We start from the raw sequence: 18,086 nt of genomic DNA, 5'->3' as shown, positions 1-18,086 counted from the left end.
TATGAGATCAGGAGGTGTCCGCACAGAATAGTCATCCACGTACTGGACACGGATCCTCCGGACAGACGCCTCTCCTGCACACCAGAGGTATGAGATCAGGAGGCGTCCACACAGAATAGTCATCCACGTACTGGACACGGATCATCCGGACAGACGCCCCTCCTGCACACCAGAGGTATGAGATCAGGAGGTGTCCGCACAGAATAGTCATCCACATACTGGACACGGATCCTCCGGACAGACGCCCCTCCTGCACACCAGAGGTATGAGATCAGGAGGCGTCCGCATAGAATAGTCATCCATGTACTGGACACGGATCCTCCGGACAGACGCCTCTCCTGCACACCAGAGGTATGAGATCAGGAGGTGTCCGCACAGAATAGTCATCCACATACTGGACACAGATCCTCCGGACAGACGCCCCTCCTGCACACCAGAGGTATGAGATCAGGAGGCGTCCGCATAGAATAGTCATCCACATACTGGACACGGATCCTCCGGACAGACGCCCCTCCTGCACACCAGAGGTATGAGATCAGGAGGTGTCCACACAGAATAGTCATCCACGTACTGGACACGGATCCTGCGGACAGACGCCCCTCCTGCACACCAGAGGTATGAGATCAGGAGGTGTCCGCACAGAATAGTCATCCACATACTGGACACGGATCCTGCGGACAGACGCCCCTCCTGCACACCAGAGGTATGAGATCAGGAGGTGTCCGCACAGAATAGTCATCCACGTACTGGACACGGATCCTCCGGACAGACGCCTCTCCTGCACACCAGAGGTATGAGATCAGGAGGTGTCCGCACAGAATAGTCATCCACATACTGGACACAGATCCTCCGGACAGACGCCCCTCCTGCACACCAGAGGTATGAGATCAGGAGGCGTCCGCATAGAATAGTCATCCACATACTGGACACGGATCCTCCGGACAGACGCCCCTCCTGCACACCAGAGGTATGAGATCAGGAGGTGTCCACACAGAATAGTCATCCACGTACTGGACACGGATCCTCCGGACAGACGCCCCTCCTGCACACCAGAGGTATGAGATCAGGAGGTGTCCACATAGAATAGTCATCCACGTACTGGACACAGATCCTCCGGACAGACGCCCCTCCTGCACACCAGAGGTATGAGATCAGGAGGCGTCCGCACAGAATAGTCATCCATGTACTGGACACGGATCCTCCGGACAGACGCCTCTCCTGCACACCAGAGGTATGAGATCAGGAGGTGTCCACACAGAATAGTCATCCACGTACTGGACACGGATCCTGCGGACAGACGCCCCTCCTGCACACCAGAGGTATGAGATCAGGAGGTGTCCGCACAGAATAGTCATCCATGTACTGGACACGGATCCTCCGGACAGACGCCTCTCCTGCACACCAGAGGTATGAGATCAGGAGGCGTCCGCACAGAATAGTCATCCATGTACTGGACACGGATCCTCCGGACAGACGCCTCTCCTGCACACCAGAGGTATGAGATCAGGAGGTGTCCGCATAGAATAGTCATCCATGTACTGGACACAGATCCTCCGGACAGACGCCCCTCCTGCACACCAGAGGTATGAGATCAGGAGGCGTCCGCACAGAATAGTCATCCACGTACTGGACACGGATCCTGCGGACAGACGCCCCTCCTGCACACCAGAGGTATGAGATCAGGAGGCGTCCACATAGAATAGTCATCCATGTACTGGACACGGATCCTCCGGACAGACGCCTCTCCTGCACACCAGAGGTATGAGATCAGGAGGTGTCCGCACAGAATAGTCATCCATGTACTGGACACGGATCCTCCGGACAGACGCCTCTCCTGCACACCAGAGGTATGAGATCAGGAGGTGTCCGCACAGAATAGTCATCCATGTACTGGACACGGATCCTCCGGACAGACGCCTCTCCTGCACACCAGAGGTATGAGATCAGGAGGTGTCCACATAGAATAGTCATCCACATACTGGACACGTATCCTCCGGACAGACGCCCCTCCTGCACACCAGAGGTATGAGATCAGGAGGCGTCCGCACAGAATAGTCATCCACGTACTGGACACGGATCCTGCGGACAGACGCCCCTCCTGCACACCAGAGGTATGAGATCAGGAGGCGTCCACATAGAATAGTCATCCATGTACTGGACACGGATCCTCCGGACAGACGCCTCTCCTGCACACCAGAGGTATGAGATCAGGAGGCGTCCGCACAGAATAGTCATCCACGTACTGGACACGGATCCTGCGGACAGACGCCCCTCCTGCACACCAGAGGTATGAGATCAGGAGGTGTCCACATAGAATAGTCATCCATGTACTGGACACGGATCCTCCGGACAGACGCCTCTCCTGCACACCAGAGGTATGAGATCAGGAGGTGTCCGCATAGAATAGTCATCCACGTACTGGACACAGATCCTCCGGACAGACGCCCCTCCTGCACACCAGAGGTATGAGATCAGGAGGCGTCCGCATAGAATAGTCATCCACGTACTGGACACGGATCCTCCGGACAGACGCCCCTCCTGCACACCAGAGGTATGAGATCAGGAGGTGTCCGCACAGAATAGTCATCCACGTACTGGACACGGATCCTCCGGACAGACGCCCCTCCTGCACACCAGAGGTATGAGATCAGGAGGCGTCCGCACAGAATAGTCATCCACGTACTGGACACGGATCCTCCGGACAGACGCCCCTCCTGCACACCAGAGGTATGAGATCAGGAGGCGTCCGCATAGAATAGTCATCCACGTACTGGACACGGATCCTCCGGACAGACGCCCCTCCTGCACACCAGAGGTATGAGATCAGGAGGCGTCCGCACAGAATAGTCATCCACGTACTGGACACGGATCCTCCGGACAGACGCCTCTCCTGCACACCAGAGGTATGAGATCAGGAGGTGTCCGCATAGAATAGTCATCCACGTACTGGACACGGATCCTCCGGACAGACGCCTCTCCTGCACACCAGAGGTATGAGATCAGGAGGCGTCCGCACAGAATAGTCATCCACGTACTGGACACGGATCCTCCGGACAGACGCCCCTCCTGCACACCAGAGGTATGAGATCAGGAGGTGTCCGCACAGAATAGTCATCCACGTACTGGACACGGATCCTGCGGACAGACGCCCCTCCTGCACACCAGAGGTATGAGATCAGGAGGTGTCCGCATAGAATAGTCATCCACGTACTGGACACGGATTCTCCGGACAGACGCCCCTCCTGCACACCAGAGGTATGAGATCAGGAGGTGTCCGCATAGAATAGTCATCCACGTACTGGACACGGATCCTCCGGACAGACGCCCCTCCTGCACACCAGAGGTATGAGATCAGGAGGCGTCCGCATAGAATAGTCATCCACGTACTGGACACAGATCCTCCGGACAGACGCCTCTCCTGCACACCAGAGGTATGAGATCAGGAGGCGTCCGCATAGAATAGTCATCCACGTACTGGACACAGATCCTGCGGACAGACGCCTCTCCTGCACACCAGAGGTATGAGATCAGGAGGTGTCCGCATAGAATAGTCATCCACGTACTGGACACGGATCCTCCGGACAGACGCCTCTCCTGCACACCAGAGGTATGAGATCAGGAGGCGTCCACATAGAATAGTCATCCACGTACTGGACACGGATCCTCCGGACAGACGCCCCTCCTGCACACCAGAGGTATGAGATCAGGAGGCGTCCGCACAGAATAGTCATCCACGTACTGGACACAGATCCTCCGGACAGACGCCCCTCCTGCACACCAGAGGTATGAGATCAGGAGGCGTCCGCATAGAATAGTCATCCACGTACTGGACACAGATCCTCCGGACAGACGCCCCTCCTGCACACCAGAGGTATGAGATCAGGAGGCGTCCGCACAGAATAGTCATCCACATACTGGACACGGATCCTCCGGACAGACGCCCCTCCTGCACACCAGAGGTATGAGATCAGGAGGTGTCCGCACAGAATAGTCATCCACATACTGGACACGGATCCTCCGGACAGACGCCCCTCCTGCACACCAGAGGTATGAGATCAGGAGGTGTCCGCACAGAATAGTCATCCACATACTGGACACGGATCCTCCGGACAGACGCCCCTCCTGCACACCAGAGGTATGAGATCAGGAGGTGTCCGCACAGAATAGTCATCCACGTACTGGACACGGATCCTCCGGACAGACGCCCCTCCTGCACACCAGAGGTATGAGATCAGGAGGCGTCCGCATAGAATAGTCATCCACGTACTGGACACAGATCCTCCGGACAGACGCCTCTCCTGCACACCAGAGGTATGAGATCAGGAGGCGTCCACACAGAATAGTCATCCATGTACTGGACACGGATCCTCCGGACAGACGCCTCTCCTGCACACCAGAGGTATGAGATCAGGAGGCGTCCGCACAGAATAGTCATCCACGTACTGGACACGGATCCTCCGGACAGACGCCCCTCCTGCACACCAGAGGTATGAGATCAGGAGGCGTCCGCACAGAATAGTCATCCACATACTGGACACGGATCCTCCGGACAGACGCCTCTCCTGCACACCAGAGGTATGAGATCAGGAGGCGTCCACACAGAATAGTCATCCACGTACTAGACACGGATCCTCCGGACAGACGCCTCTCCTGCACACCAGAGGTATGAGATCAGGAGGCGTCCACACAGAATAGTCATCCACGTACTGGACACGGATCCTCCGGACAGACGCCCCTCCTGCACACCAGAGGTATGAGATCAGGAGGTGTCCACACAGAATAGTCATCCACATACTGGACACGGATCCTCCGGACAGACGCCCCTCCTGCACACCAGAGGTATGAGATCAGGAGGTGTCCGCACAGAATAGTCATCCACGTACTGGACACGGATCCTCCGGACAGACGCCCCTCCTGCACACCAGAGGTATGAGATCAGGAGGCGTCCACACAGAATAGTCATCCACGTACTGGACACGGATCCTGCGGACAGACGCCTCTCCTGCACACCAGAGGTATGAGATCAGGAGGCGTCCACACAGAATAGTCATCCACGTACTGGACACGGATCCTCCGGACAGACGCCTCTCCTGCACACCAGAGGTATGAGATCAGGAGGCGTCCACACAGAATAGTCATCCACGTACTAGACACGTATCCTCCGGACAGACGCCCCTCCTGCACACCAGAGGTATGAGATCAGGAGGTGTCCACACAGAATAGTCATCCACATACTGGACACGGATCCTCCGGACAGACGCCTCTCCTGCACACCAGAGGTATGAGATCAGGAGGTGTCCACACAGAATAGTCATCCACATACTGGACACGGATCCTCCGGACAGACGCCCCTCCTGCACACCAGAGGTATGAGATCAGGAGGTGTCCGCATAGAATAGTCATCCACGTACTGGACACAGATCCTCCGGACAGACGCCCCTCCTGCACACCAGAGGTATGAGATAAGGAGGCGTCCACACAGAATAGTCATCCACGTACTGGACACGGATCCTCCGGACAGACGCCCCTCCTGCACACCAGAGGTATGAGATCAGGAGGTGTCCACACAGAATAGTCATCCACGTACTGGACACGGATCCTCCGGACAGACGCCTCTCCTGCACACCAGAGGTATGAGATAAGGAGGCGTCCACACAGAATAGTCATCCACGTACTGGACACGGATCCTCCGGACAGACGCCCCTCCTGCACACCAGAGGTATGAGATCAGGAGGCGTCCACACAGAATAGTCATCCACATACTGGACACGGTAATCAAAGCTTGTGAAAATACAGAATATGAGGGATGGTAATGACATATTGTATGAGGACTTTGGTCCAGCCTGTATTATACTTCAGAGCTGCACTCTTGATTCTGCAGATTCAGACAGCAGACGTCAGAGGGGGCTACATCTGTATGTTCTTGAGATGGGGGATCAGAGGTGAATCCGGCTCCTGAGAATGACTTCAGTGATGACTCCGGGTCTTTTCTTACCTCGAAGAAGGCGTCGTACTCGGCGACCACGTATTCGGAGCGCGGTTTATTCTGGCAGTAGACCACGTACATGTGCAGCTTCCTCTCCTGGATACAGAGAAACAATGACTATTACTGATGCAGAACAGATGGCGTTAAACCGATGTCTATGGGGGTCCGACCACACTCCGCTGCTAACCAGTGCCGCTCACTGACCCTTCACCCCGTGGTTGAACCCCTTAGTGACCAGGCCACATTTATCAAATCTGACACGTGTCACTTTATGTGGCGGTAACTCTGGAACGCTTCATCATATCCCAGTGATTTTCAGATTGTTTCTTTGTGACACATTGTACTTATATATATATATATTAAAAGAAAATGCACTAGACCTTGCATTGTCACGGCCACCATCATGACCGCACAATCACCATCTCGGGGGACAATGGGGTTATAGAGGGAGCCCCCACACCCTGTTAACCGTCTAGATGCCATTGTCATTATTGACAGCAGCATCTAAGGGGTTAAACGGCCATGGCCGGTGACCTCACTGACTGTGGCTGATGTAGTGGAGGCACCTGCGGCATTTTCACCCTTCAGGAGATGCTGTTCTCTTATTTCTCAAGTCAGCAAAAAAAACGTATTGGTGGTCATGATATCCTCCATCCTTTACACTGCAGGCTGCATCCAGGTGAACAATGCAAAGTAGGATCAGGTTTTATCTTACACGTAGACTTATGACACTCCAGCATTGTGCCCCAATGACAGAATATCCCGGCCTGGTCTCCAATCTCACCGCAAGCCGACACCAGATAGTTGAAGCCCTGGTCGCTGCCGAATCTCGTTACTCGTGTGTCGATGACACGGACAGAACAGAACATTCAGGGGAGGGATCCACTCACGTGCTTGATGAAGAGCTGGGCCAGCCGCTCCGGCTCCGGGAGACACTTCTGCAGCTCCCCAAGGAAAAAGCTGAGAAAGAGAAAAAAACATTTAGAGACAAGCCTGAGGAGTTCAGGGGGTTAAAATACCCCAGTCCTGAGGAGGAAAACCTGATATTCAGGGATCATAAAGAGCCAGTGACCAGAGAGCAAGTCTAGAGGCTCCACACTGTGCAAAAGTACCAGGCAGGTGGTGAAAGTGCTGCAGGGAAGAAAGCCACCAAAACTGGAAGGGTTAATAGATTCAATCTGGCAATTAACAAAATGCAGAGTGACTGAAGAACAGAGAAATGTAAATCCCCTCTGTGTCAGGTGACTGCACGTCGCCTCCATCATCAGTATCTGGTGACTGCACGTCGCCTCCATCATCAGTATCTGGTGACTGCCCGTCTCCTCCATCCTCAGTATCTGGTGACTGCACGTCGCCTCCATCATCAGTATCTGGTGACCGCCAGTCGCCTCCATCATCAGTATCTGGTGACCGCCCGTCTCCTCCATCATGAGTATCTGGTGACCGCCCGTCTCCTCCATCATCAGTATCTGGTGACCGCCAGTCTCCTCCATCATCAGTATCTGGTGACCGCCCATCACCTCCATCATCAGTATCTGGTGACCGCCCGTCTCCTCCATCATCAGTATATGGGGATCGCCCATCACCTCCATCATCAGTATCTGGTGACCGCCAGTCTCCTCCATCATCAGTATCTGGTGACCGCCCGTCGCCTCCATCATCAGTATCTGGTGACCGCCAGTCGCCTCCATCATCAGTATCTGGTGACCGCCCGTCTCCTCCATCATGAGTATCTGGTGACCGCCCGTCTCCTCCATCATCAGTATCTGGTGACCGCCAGTCTCCTCCATCATCAGTATCTGGTGACCGCCCATCACCTCCATCATCAGTATCTGGTGACCGCCCGTCTCCTCCATCATCAGTATATGGGGATCGCCCATCACCTCCATCATCAGTATCTGGTGACCGCCAGTCTCCTCCATCATCAGTATCTGGTGACCGCCCGTCGCCTCCATCATCAGTATCTGGTGACCGCCTGTCGCCTCCATCATCAGTGTCTGGTGACCACCCGTAGCCTCCATCATCAGTATCTGGTGACCGCCCGTCGCCTCCATCATCAGTATCTGGTGACCGCCCGTCGCCTCCATCATCAGTATCTGGTGACTGCACGTCGCCTCCATCATCAGTATCTGGTGACCGCCCGTCACCTCAATCATCAGTATCTGGTGATCACTCGTCGCCTCCATCATCAGTATCTGGTGATCGCCCGTCGCCTCCATCATCAGTATCTGGTGACCGCCCGTCGCCTCCATCATCAGTATCTGGTGACCGCCCGTCGCCTCCATCATCAGTATCTGGTGACTGCACGTCGCCTCCATCATCAGTATCTGGTGACCGCCCGTCACCTCAATCATCAGTATCTGGTGATCACTCGTCGCCTCCATCATCAGTATCTGGTGATCGCCCGTCGCCTCCATCATCAGTATCTGGTGACCGCCCGTCGCCTCCATCATCAGTATCTGGTGACCGCCCGTCGCCTCCATCATCAGTATCTGGGGATCGACCGTCGCCTCCATCATCAGTATCTGGTGACCGCCCGTCGCCTCCATCATCAGTATCTGGTGACCGCCCGTCGCCTCCATCATCAGTATCTGGGGATCGCCCGTCGCCTCCATCATCAGTATCTGGGGATCGCCCGTCGCCTCCATCACTTGTGTCTTGTTGCTGTGTTCAGTCTTGCCATAGTGTGTGACCTGTAACATGAAATGGTCCTCCGCCCCATAACCCGTCTCCGTCCCATTCCCTCCCCCTTCATCCCCTGCCCCCATCCCTCGCCTCGGCCTTCATCCCGTGACTCTGTCCCCATATCCCACCTTGGCTCCCATCCCTCCCCCCTGCCTCCATCCCGTGCCTCGGCCCCCATACCCAACTGAGCCCCCCATCCCCCGCCTCGGCCCAAATCCGCTGTCCCCATCCCTTGCCTCGGCCCCCATCCCCCGCCTCGGCCCCCCATACCTCGCCTCGGCCCCCATCCCTCGCCTCGGCCCCCATCCCCCGCCTCGGCCCCCATCCCCCGCCTCGGCCCCCATCCCCCGCCTCGGCCCCCATCCCCCGCCTCGGCCCCCAATCCCTCGCCTCGGCCCCCATCCCCCGCCTCGGCCCCCATCCCCCGCCTCGGCCCCCATCCCCCGCCTAGGCCCCCATCCCCCGCCTCGGCCCCCATCCCCCGCCTAGGCCCCCATCCCCCGCCTCGGCCCCCATCCCTCGCCTCGGCCCCCATCCCCCGCCTAGGCCCCCATCCCCCGCCTCGGCCCCCATCCCCCGCCTCGGCCCCCATCCCCCGCCTCGGCCCCCATCCCCCGCCTCGGCCCCCAATCCCCCGCCTCGGCCCCCATCCCCCGCCTCGGCCCCCATCCCCCGCCTAGGCCCCCATCCCTCGCCTCGGCCCCCATCCCTCGCCTCGGCCTTCATCCCGTGACTCTGTCCCCATATCCCACCTTGGCTCCCATCCCTCCCCCCTGCCTCCATCCCGTGCCTCGGCCCCCATACCCAACTGAGCCCCCATCCCCCGCCTCGGCCCAAATCCGCTGTCCCCATCCCTTGCCTCGGCCCCCATCCCCCGCCTCGGCCCCCATACCTCGCCTCGGCCCCCCATACCTCGCCTCGGCCCCCATCCCTCGCCTCGGCCCCCATCCCCCGCCTCGGCCCCCATCCCCCGCCTCGGCCCCCATCCCCCGCCTCGGCCCCCAATCCCCCGCCTCGGCCCCCATCCCCCGCCTCGGCCCCCATCCCCCGCCTCGGCCCCCAATCCCCCGCCTCGGCCCCCATCCCCCGCCTCGGCCCCCATCCCCCGCCTAGGCCCCCATCCCTCGCCTCGGCCCCCATCCCCCGCCTAGGCCCCCATCCCCCGCCTCGGCCCCCATCCCTCGCCTCGGCCCCCATCCCCCGCCTCGGCCCCCATCCCTCGCCTCGGCCCCCATCCCCCGCCTCGGCCCCCATCCCCCGCCTCGGCCCCCAATCCCCCGCCTAGGCCCCCATCCCCCGCCTCGGCCCCCATCCCCCGCCTCGGCCCCCATCCCCCGCCTCGGCCCCCATCCCTCGCCTCGGCCCCCAATCCCTCGCCTCGGCCCCCATCCCCCGCCTCGGCCCCCATCCCCCGCCTCGGCCCCCATCCCCCGCCTCGGCCCCCATCCCTGCCTCCGCAGTATCATCTGAATGGTTACTCTGCTCACAGATAACGTCTGGCTCACGTCGCCCGCTGTGGCGCAGGGGGCAGCGGGCACCTGGTCCTACAGGGGGCAGCGGGCACCTGGTCCTGCCTTATTGCAGAATATCGTCATAATGATGAGTTGTAGAGCATGAATAGTGCGGCCTGTCAGTGCCCAGTGACAATTACCAAAAAAAAATAGAAGAAAACTCGGACAAGAAGGCAAACGCCATTAACGGCTTCATTCTCTCAGCAGGATATTTTGTGGAGGGAGCAGGGTGACCAGAATAACAGGAATATATAGAAAAGCTTTGTCAGTGCAGGACACAATCTCAGCGTGGAGCGGGTTACTGCACATTGTTACTGCCTCCATGAGACCAGGATCTGGATGAGCAGAGCTGAACAGGCCACTTACTCCTTGTGCCAGTCGTAGATCTGGTGAATGTTACCGAACACGATCTTGTCCTTCCCGTTCATGTCCTCTGATGAGCCTTTCTCCTGTATCCTGGGGATGAAGCCCTGTGCAGAGGAGAAGGGTGATGAGCACAGCCAACAGGTCTTCTGACCCGGAGGTCACTGACCGGAGGTCACTTACACAGAGAGCGGGAGACCGACACTCACCTCCACCACCACGCCCAGGTCCTTCACGTAATCCCTCTCTGTCTGAACCAACTCGTTTAACACAAACCTATACAAGAAAGCAGAATTAATGTAAAGGTGGTGGATGAGGACGTGGACAGAATGTATCAGAGGAGGCAGATCAGGACGTGGACAGGATGTATCAGAGGAGGCAGATCAGGACGTGGACAGGATGTATCAGAGGAGGCAGATCAGGACGTGGACAGAATGTATCAGAGGAGGCAGATCAGGACGTGGACAGAATGCATCAGAGGAGGCAGATCAGGACGTGGACAGAATGCATCAGAGGAGGCAGATCAGGACGTGGACAGGATGTATCAGAGGAGGCAGATCAGGACGTGGACAGAATGTATCAGAGGAGGCAGATCAGGACGTGGACAGGATGTATCAGAGGAGGCAGATCAGGACGTGGACAGAATGTATCAGAGGAGGCAGATCAGGACGTGGACAGAATGTATCAGAGGAGGCAGATCAGGACGTGGACAGGATGTATCAGAGGAGGCAGATCAGGACGTGGACAGAATGTATCAGAGGAGGCCAATCAGGACGTGGACAGAATGTATCAGAGGAGGCAGATCAGGACGTGGACAGAATGTATCAGAGGAGGCAGATCAGGATGTGGACAGAATGTATCAGAGGAGGCAGATCAGGACGTGGACAGAATGTATCAGAGGAGGCAGATCAGGACGTGGACAGAATGTATCAGAGGAGGCAGATCAGGACGTGGACAGGATGTATCAGAGGAGGCAGATCAGGACGTGGACAGAATGCATCAGAGGAGGCAGATCAGGACGTGGACAGAATGCATCAGAGGAGGCAGATCAGGACGTGGACAGAATGTATCAGAGGAGGCCGATCAGGACGTGGACAGGATGTATCAGAGGAGGCAGATCAGGACGTGGACAGAATGTATCAGAGGAGGCAGATCAGGACGTGGACAGGATGTATCAGAGGAGGCAGATCAGGACGTGGACAGAATGTATCAGAGGAGGCAGAACAGGACGTGGACAGAATGTATCAGAGGAGGCAGATCAGGACGTGGACAGAATGTATCAGAGGAGGCAGATCAGGACGTGGACAGAATGTATCAGAGGAGGCAGATCAGGACGTGGACAGAATGTATCAGAGGAGGCAGATCAGGACGTGGACAGGATGTATCAGAGGAGGCAGATCAGGACGTGGACAGAATGTATCAGAGGAGGCAGATCAGGACGTGGACAGAATGTATCAGAGGAGGCAGATCAGGACGTGGACAGAATGTATCAGAGGAGGCAGATCAGGACGTGGACAGAATGTATCAGAGGAGGCCAATCAGGACGTGGACAGAATGCATCAGAGGAGGCAGATCAGGACGTGGACAGAATGTATCAGAGGAGGCAGATCAGGACGTGGACAGAATGTATCAGAGGAAGCCAATCAGGACGTGGACAGAATGCATCAGAGGAGGAAGATCAGGACGTGGACAGGATGTATCAGAGGAGGCAGATCAGGACGTGGACAGAATGTATCAGAGGAGGCAGATCAGGACGTGGACAGAATGCATCAGAGGAGGCAGATCAGGACGTGGACAGGATGTATCAGAGGAGGCAGATCAGGACGTGGACAGAATGTATCAGAGGAGGCAGATCAGGACGTGGACAGAATGTATCAGAGGAGGCAGATCAGGACGTGGACAGAATGTATCAGAGGAGGCAGATCAGGACGTGGACAGAATGTATCAGAGGAGGCAGATCAGGACGTGGACAGAATGTATCAGAGGAGGCAGATCAGGACGTGGACAGAATGTATCAGAGGAGGCAGATCAGGACGTGGACAGAATGTATCAGAGGAGGCAGATCAGGACGTGGACAGAATGTATCAGAGGAGGCCGATCAGGACGTGGACAGAATGTATCAGAGGAGGCAGATCAGGACGTGGACAGAATGTATCAGAGAAGGCCGATCAGGACGTGGACAGAATGTATCAGAGGAGGCCAATCAGGACGTGGACAGAATGTATCAGAGGAGGCTGATCCGGAAAGAGGCAGGATGCATCAGAGAAGGCATATTAGGAGACGTGGACAGGATGTATCAGAGGAGGCAGATCAGGACGTGGACAGGATGTATCAGAGGAGGCAGATCAGGACGTGGACACAATGTATCAGAGGAGGCAGATCAGGAAGTGGACAGGATGTATCAGAAGAGGCAGATCAGGATGTGGACAGGATGTATCAGAGGAGGCAGATCAGGACGTGGACAGGATGTATCAGAAGAGGCAGATCAGGATGTGGACAGAATGTATCAGAGGAGGCCGATCAGGACGTGGACAGAATGTATCAGAGGAGGCAGATCAGGACGTGGACAGGATGTATCAGAAGAGGCAGATCAGGATGTGGACAGGATGTATCAGAAGAGGCAGATCAGGATGTGAACAGGATGTATCAGAGGAGGCAGATCAGGAAGGAGGCAGGATGCATCAGAGAAGGCAGATTAGGAGACATGGACAGGATGTATCAGAGGAGACCAATCAGGACATTGGCAGGATGCATCAGAGGAGGCATATAAGGACGGGGGCAGAATTAATGTAAAGGAGGTGGATGAGGACATGGACAGAATGTATCAGAGGAGGTGAATCAGGATGTGGACAGGATATACAGGTGCTTCTCACAAAATTAGAATATCATCAAAAAGTTAATCTATTTCGGTTCGTCAATGCAAAAAGTGAAACTCCCATATTATATAGAGTCGTTACACGCAGAGGGATCTATTATATAGAGTCATTACACGCAGAGGGATCTATTATATAGAGTCATTACACACAGAGGGATCTATTATATAGAGTCATTACACGCAGAGGGATCTATTATATAGAGTCATTACACACAGAGGGATCTATTATATAGAGTCATTACACGCAGAGGGATCTATTATATAGAGTCATTACACACAGAGGGATCTATTATATAGAGTCATTACACACAGAGGGATCTATTATATAAAGCCATTACACACAGAGGGATCTATTATATAGAGTCATTACACACAGAGGGATCTATTATATAGAGTCATTACACACAGAGGGATCTATTATATAGAGTCATTACACACAGAGGGATCTATTATATAGAGTCATTACACGCAGAGGGATCTATTATATAGAGTCATTACACACAGAGGGATCTATTATATAGAGTCATTACACACAGAGGGATCTATTATATAGAGTCATTACACACAGAGTGATCTATTATATAGAGTCATTACACGCAGAGCGATCTATTATATAGAGTCATTACACGCAGAGCGATCTATTATATAGAGTCATTACACGCAGAGCGATCTATTATATAGAGTCATTACACACAGAGGGATCTATTATATAGAGTCATTACACACAGAGGGATCTATTATATAGAGTCATTAGACGCAGAGGGATCTATTATATAGAGTCATTACACGCAGAGGGATCTATTATATAGAGTCATTACACGCAGAGGGATCTATTATATAGAGTCATTACACGCAGAGGGATCTATTATATAGAGTCATTACACGCAGAGGGATCTATTATATAGAGTCATTACACGCAGAGGGATCTATTATATAGAGTCATTAAATGCAGAGGGATCTATTCTATAGAGTCATTACACGCAGAGGGATCTATTATATAGAGTCATTACACGCAGGGGGATCTATTATATAGAGTCATTACACGCAGAGGGATCTATTATATAGAGTCATTACACGCAGAGGGATCTATTATATAGAGTCATTACACGCAGAGGGATCTATTATATAGAGTCATTACACGCAGAGGGATCTATTATATAGAGTCATTAAATGCAGAGGGATCTATTCTATAGAGTCATTACACGCAGAGGGATCTATTATATAGAGTCATTACACGCAGGGGGATCTATTATATAGAGTCATTACACGCAGAGGGATCTATTATATAGAGTCATTACACACAGAGGGATCTATTATATAGAGTCATTACACACAGAGGGATCTATTATATAGAGTCAATACACACAGAGGGATCTATTATATAGAGTCACTACACACAGAGGGATCTATTATATAGAGTCATTACACGCAGAGCGATCTATTATATAGAGTCATTACACGCAGAGCGATCTATTATATAGAGTCATTACACGCAGAGGGATCTATTATATAGAGTCATTACACGCAGAGGGGTCTATTATATAGAGTCATTACACGCAGAGGGGTCTATTATATAGAGTCATTACACGCAGAGGGATCTATTATATAGAGTCATTACACGCAGAGGGATCTATTATATAGAGTCATTACACGCAGAGGGATCTATTATATAGAGTCATTACACGCAGAGGGATCTATTATATAGAGTCATTACACGCAGAGGGATCTATTATATAGAGTCATTACACACAGGGATCTATTATATAGAGACATTACACGCAGAGGGATCTATAATATAGAGACATTACACGCAGAGGGATCTATTATATAGTCATTACACGCAGAGGGATCTATTATATAGAGACATTACACGCAGAGGGATCTATTATATAGAGTCATTACACGCAGAGGGATCTATTATATAGAGTCATTACACACAGAGGGATCTATTATATAGAGTCATTACACGCAGAGAGATCTATTATATAGTCATTGCACGCAGAGGGATCTATTATATAGAGTCATTACACGCAGAGGGATCTATTATATAGAGTCATTACACGCAGAGGGATCTATTATATAGAGTCATTACACGCAGAGAGATCTATTATATAGTCATTGCACGCAGAGGGATCTATTATATTGAGTCATTACACGCAGAGGGATCTATTATATAGAGTCATTACACGCAGAGGGATCTATTATATAGAGTCATTACACACAGAGGAATCTATTATATAGTCATTACATACAGAGGGATCTATTATATAGAGTCATTACACACAGAGGGATCTATTATATAGAGTCATTACACACAGAGGGATCTATTATATAGAGTCATTACACACAGAGCGATCTATTATATAGAGTCATTACACGCAGAGCGATCTATTATATAGAGTCATTACACCCAGAGGGATCTATTATATAGAGACATTACACACAGAGTGATCTATTATATAGAGTCATTACACGCAGAGGGATCTATTATATAGAGTCATTACACACAGAGGGATCTATTATATAGAGTCATTACACACAGAGAGATCTATTATATAGTCATTACACACAGAGGGATCTATTATATAGAGACATTACACACAGAGAGATCTATTATATAGAGTCATTACACACAGAGGGATCTATTATATAGAGTCATTACACACAGAGGGATCTATTATATAGAGACATTACACACAGAGAGATCTATTATATAGAGTCATTACACACAGAGGGATCTATTATATAGAGTCATTACACACAGAGGGATCTATTATATAGAGTCATTACACGCAGAGCGATCTATTATATAGAGTCATTACACGCAGAGCGATCTATTATAGAGTCATTACACGCAGAGGGATCTATTATATAGAGTCATTACACACAGAGGGATCTATTATATAGAGTCATTACACACAGAGCGATCTATTATATAGAGTCATTACAGACAGAGGGATCTATTATATAGAGTCATTACACACAGAGGGATCTATTATATAGAGTCATTACACACAGAGGGATCTATTATATAGAGTCATTACACACAGAGGGATCTATTATATAGAGTCATTACACGCAGAGGGATCTATTATATAGAGTCATTACACACAGAGGGATCTATTATATAGAGTCATTACACGCAGAGGGATCTATTATATAGAGTCATTACACACAGAGGGATCTATTATATAGAGTCATTACACACAGAGCGATCTATTATATAGAGTCATTACAGACAGAGGGATCTATTATATAGAGTCATTACACACAGAGGGATCTATTATATAGAGTCATTACACACAGAGGGATCTATTATATAGAGTCATTACACGCAGAGCGATCTATTATATAGAGTCATTACACGCAGAGCGATCTATTATAGAGTCATTACACGCAGAGGGATCTATTATATAGAGTCATTACACACAGAGGGATCTATTATATAGAGTCATTACACACAGAGCGATCTATTATATAGAGTCATTACAGACAGAGGGATCTATTATATAGAGACATTACACACAGAAATCTATTATATAGAGTCATTACACACAGAGGGATCTATTATATAGAGAAATTACACACAGAGAGATCTATTATATAGAGTCATTACACACAGAGGGATCTATTATAAAGAGAAATTACACACAGAGAGATCTATTATATAGAATCATTACACACAGAGGGATCTATTATATAGAGACATTACACACAGAGAGATCTATTATATAGAATCATTACACACAGAGGGATCTATTATATAGAGACATTACACACAGAGAGATCTATTATATAGAGTCATTACACACAGAGGGATCTATTATATAGAGTCATTACACACAGAGGGATCTATTATATAGAGACATTACACACAGAGGGATCTATTATATAGAATCATTCCACACAGAGAGATCTATTATATAGTCATTACACGCAGAGGGATCTATTATATAGAGTCATTACACGCAGAGGGATCTATTATATAGAGTCATTACACGCAGAGGGATCTATCGTATAGAGTCATTACACACAGAGGGATCTATCATATAGAGTCATTACACACAGAGGGATCTATTATATAGAGTCATTACACACAGAGGGATCTATTATATAGATTCATTACACACAGAGTGATCTAGTATATAGAGTCATTACACACAGAGCGATCTATTATAGAGTCATTACACACAGAGGGATCTATTATATAGAGTCATTACACACAGAGGGATCTATTATATAGAGTCATTACACACAGAGGGATCTATTATATAGAGTCATTACACACAGAGGGATCTATTATATAGAGTCATTACACACAGAGGGATCTATTATATAGAGACATTACACACAGAGTGATCTATTATATAGAGTCATTACACGCAGAGGGATCTATTATATAGAGTCATTACACACAGAGGGATCTATTATATAGAGTCATTACACACAGAGAGATCTATTATATAGTCATTACACACAGAGGGATCTATTATATAGAGACATTACACACAGAGAGATCTATTATATAGAGTCATTACACACAGAGGGATCTATTATATAGAGTCATTACACACAGAGGGATCTATTATATAGAGACATTACACACAGAGAGATCTATTATATAGAGTCATTACACACAGAGGGATCTATTATATAGAGTCATTAC

The 18,086-nt window shown here is 51.2% G+C and overlaps 1 protein-coding gene across 1 annotated transcript in view; it reads right to left on the bottom strand.

Moving 5' to 3' along the window:
- Window positions 1-18,086, bottom strand: part of LOC141161317 (kalirin-like) — a 621,825-nt gene that overhangs the window by 109,556 nt on the left and 494,183 nt on the right. Inside the window, exons 28-31 of the mRNA XM_073646130.1 lie at window positions 10,755-10,821; window positions 10,549-10,652; window positions 6,877-6,946; window positions 5,996-6,082 (exon numbers count right to left, since the gene is read on the bottom strand). Of these exons, the coding sequence (XP_073502231.1) occupies window positions 5,996-6,082; window positions 6,877-6,946; window positions 10,549-10,652; window positions 10,755-10,821 (328 nt within the window). The remainder of the gene's footprint in view (window positions 1-5,995; window positions 6,083-6,876; window positions 6,947-10,548; window positions 10,653-10,754; window positions 10,822-18,086) is intronic.

This window comes from Phyllobates terribilis, unplaced genomic scaffold, assembly GCF_046119375.1.
Source record: "Phyllobates terribilis strain yellow unplaced genomic scaffold, ASM4611937v1 Scaffold_9__5_contigs__length_417890890, whole genome shotgun sequence".
NCBI lineage: Eukaryota > Metazoa > Chordata > Amphibia > Anura > Dendrobatidae > Phyllobates > Phyllobates terribilis.
Note: the sequence above shows the minus strand (reverse complement) of the source record. Positions and strands in the feature narration are given on the sequence as shown.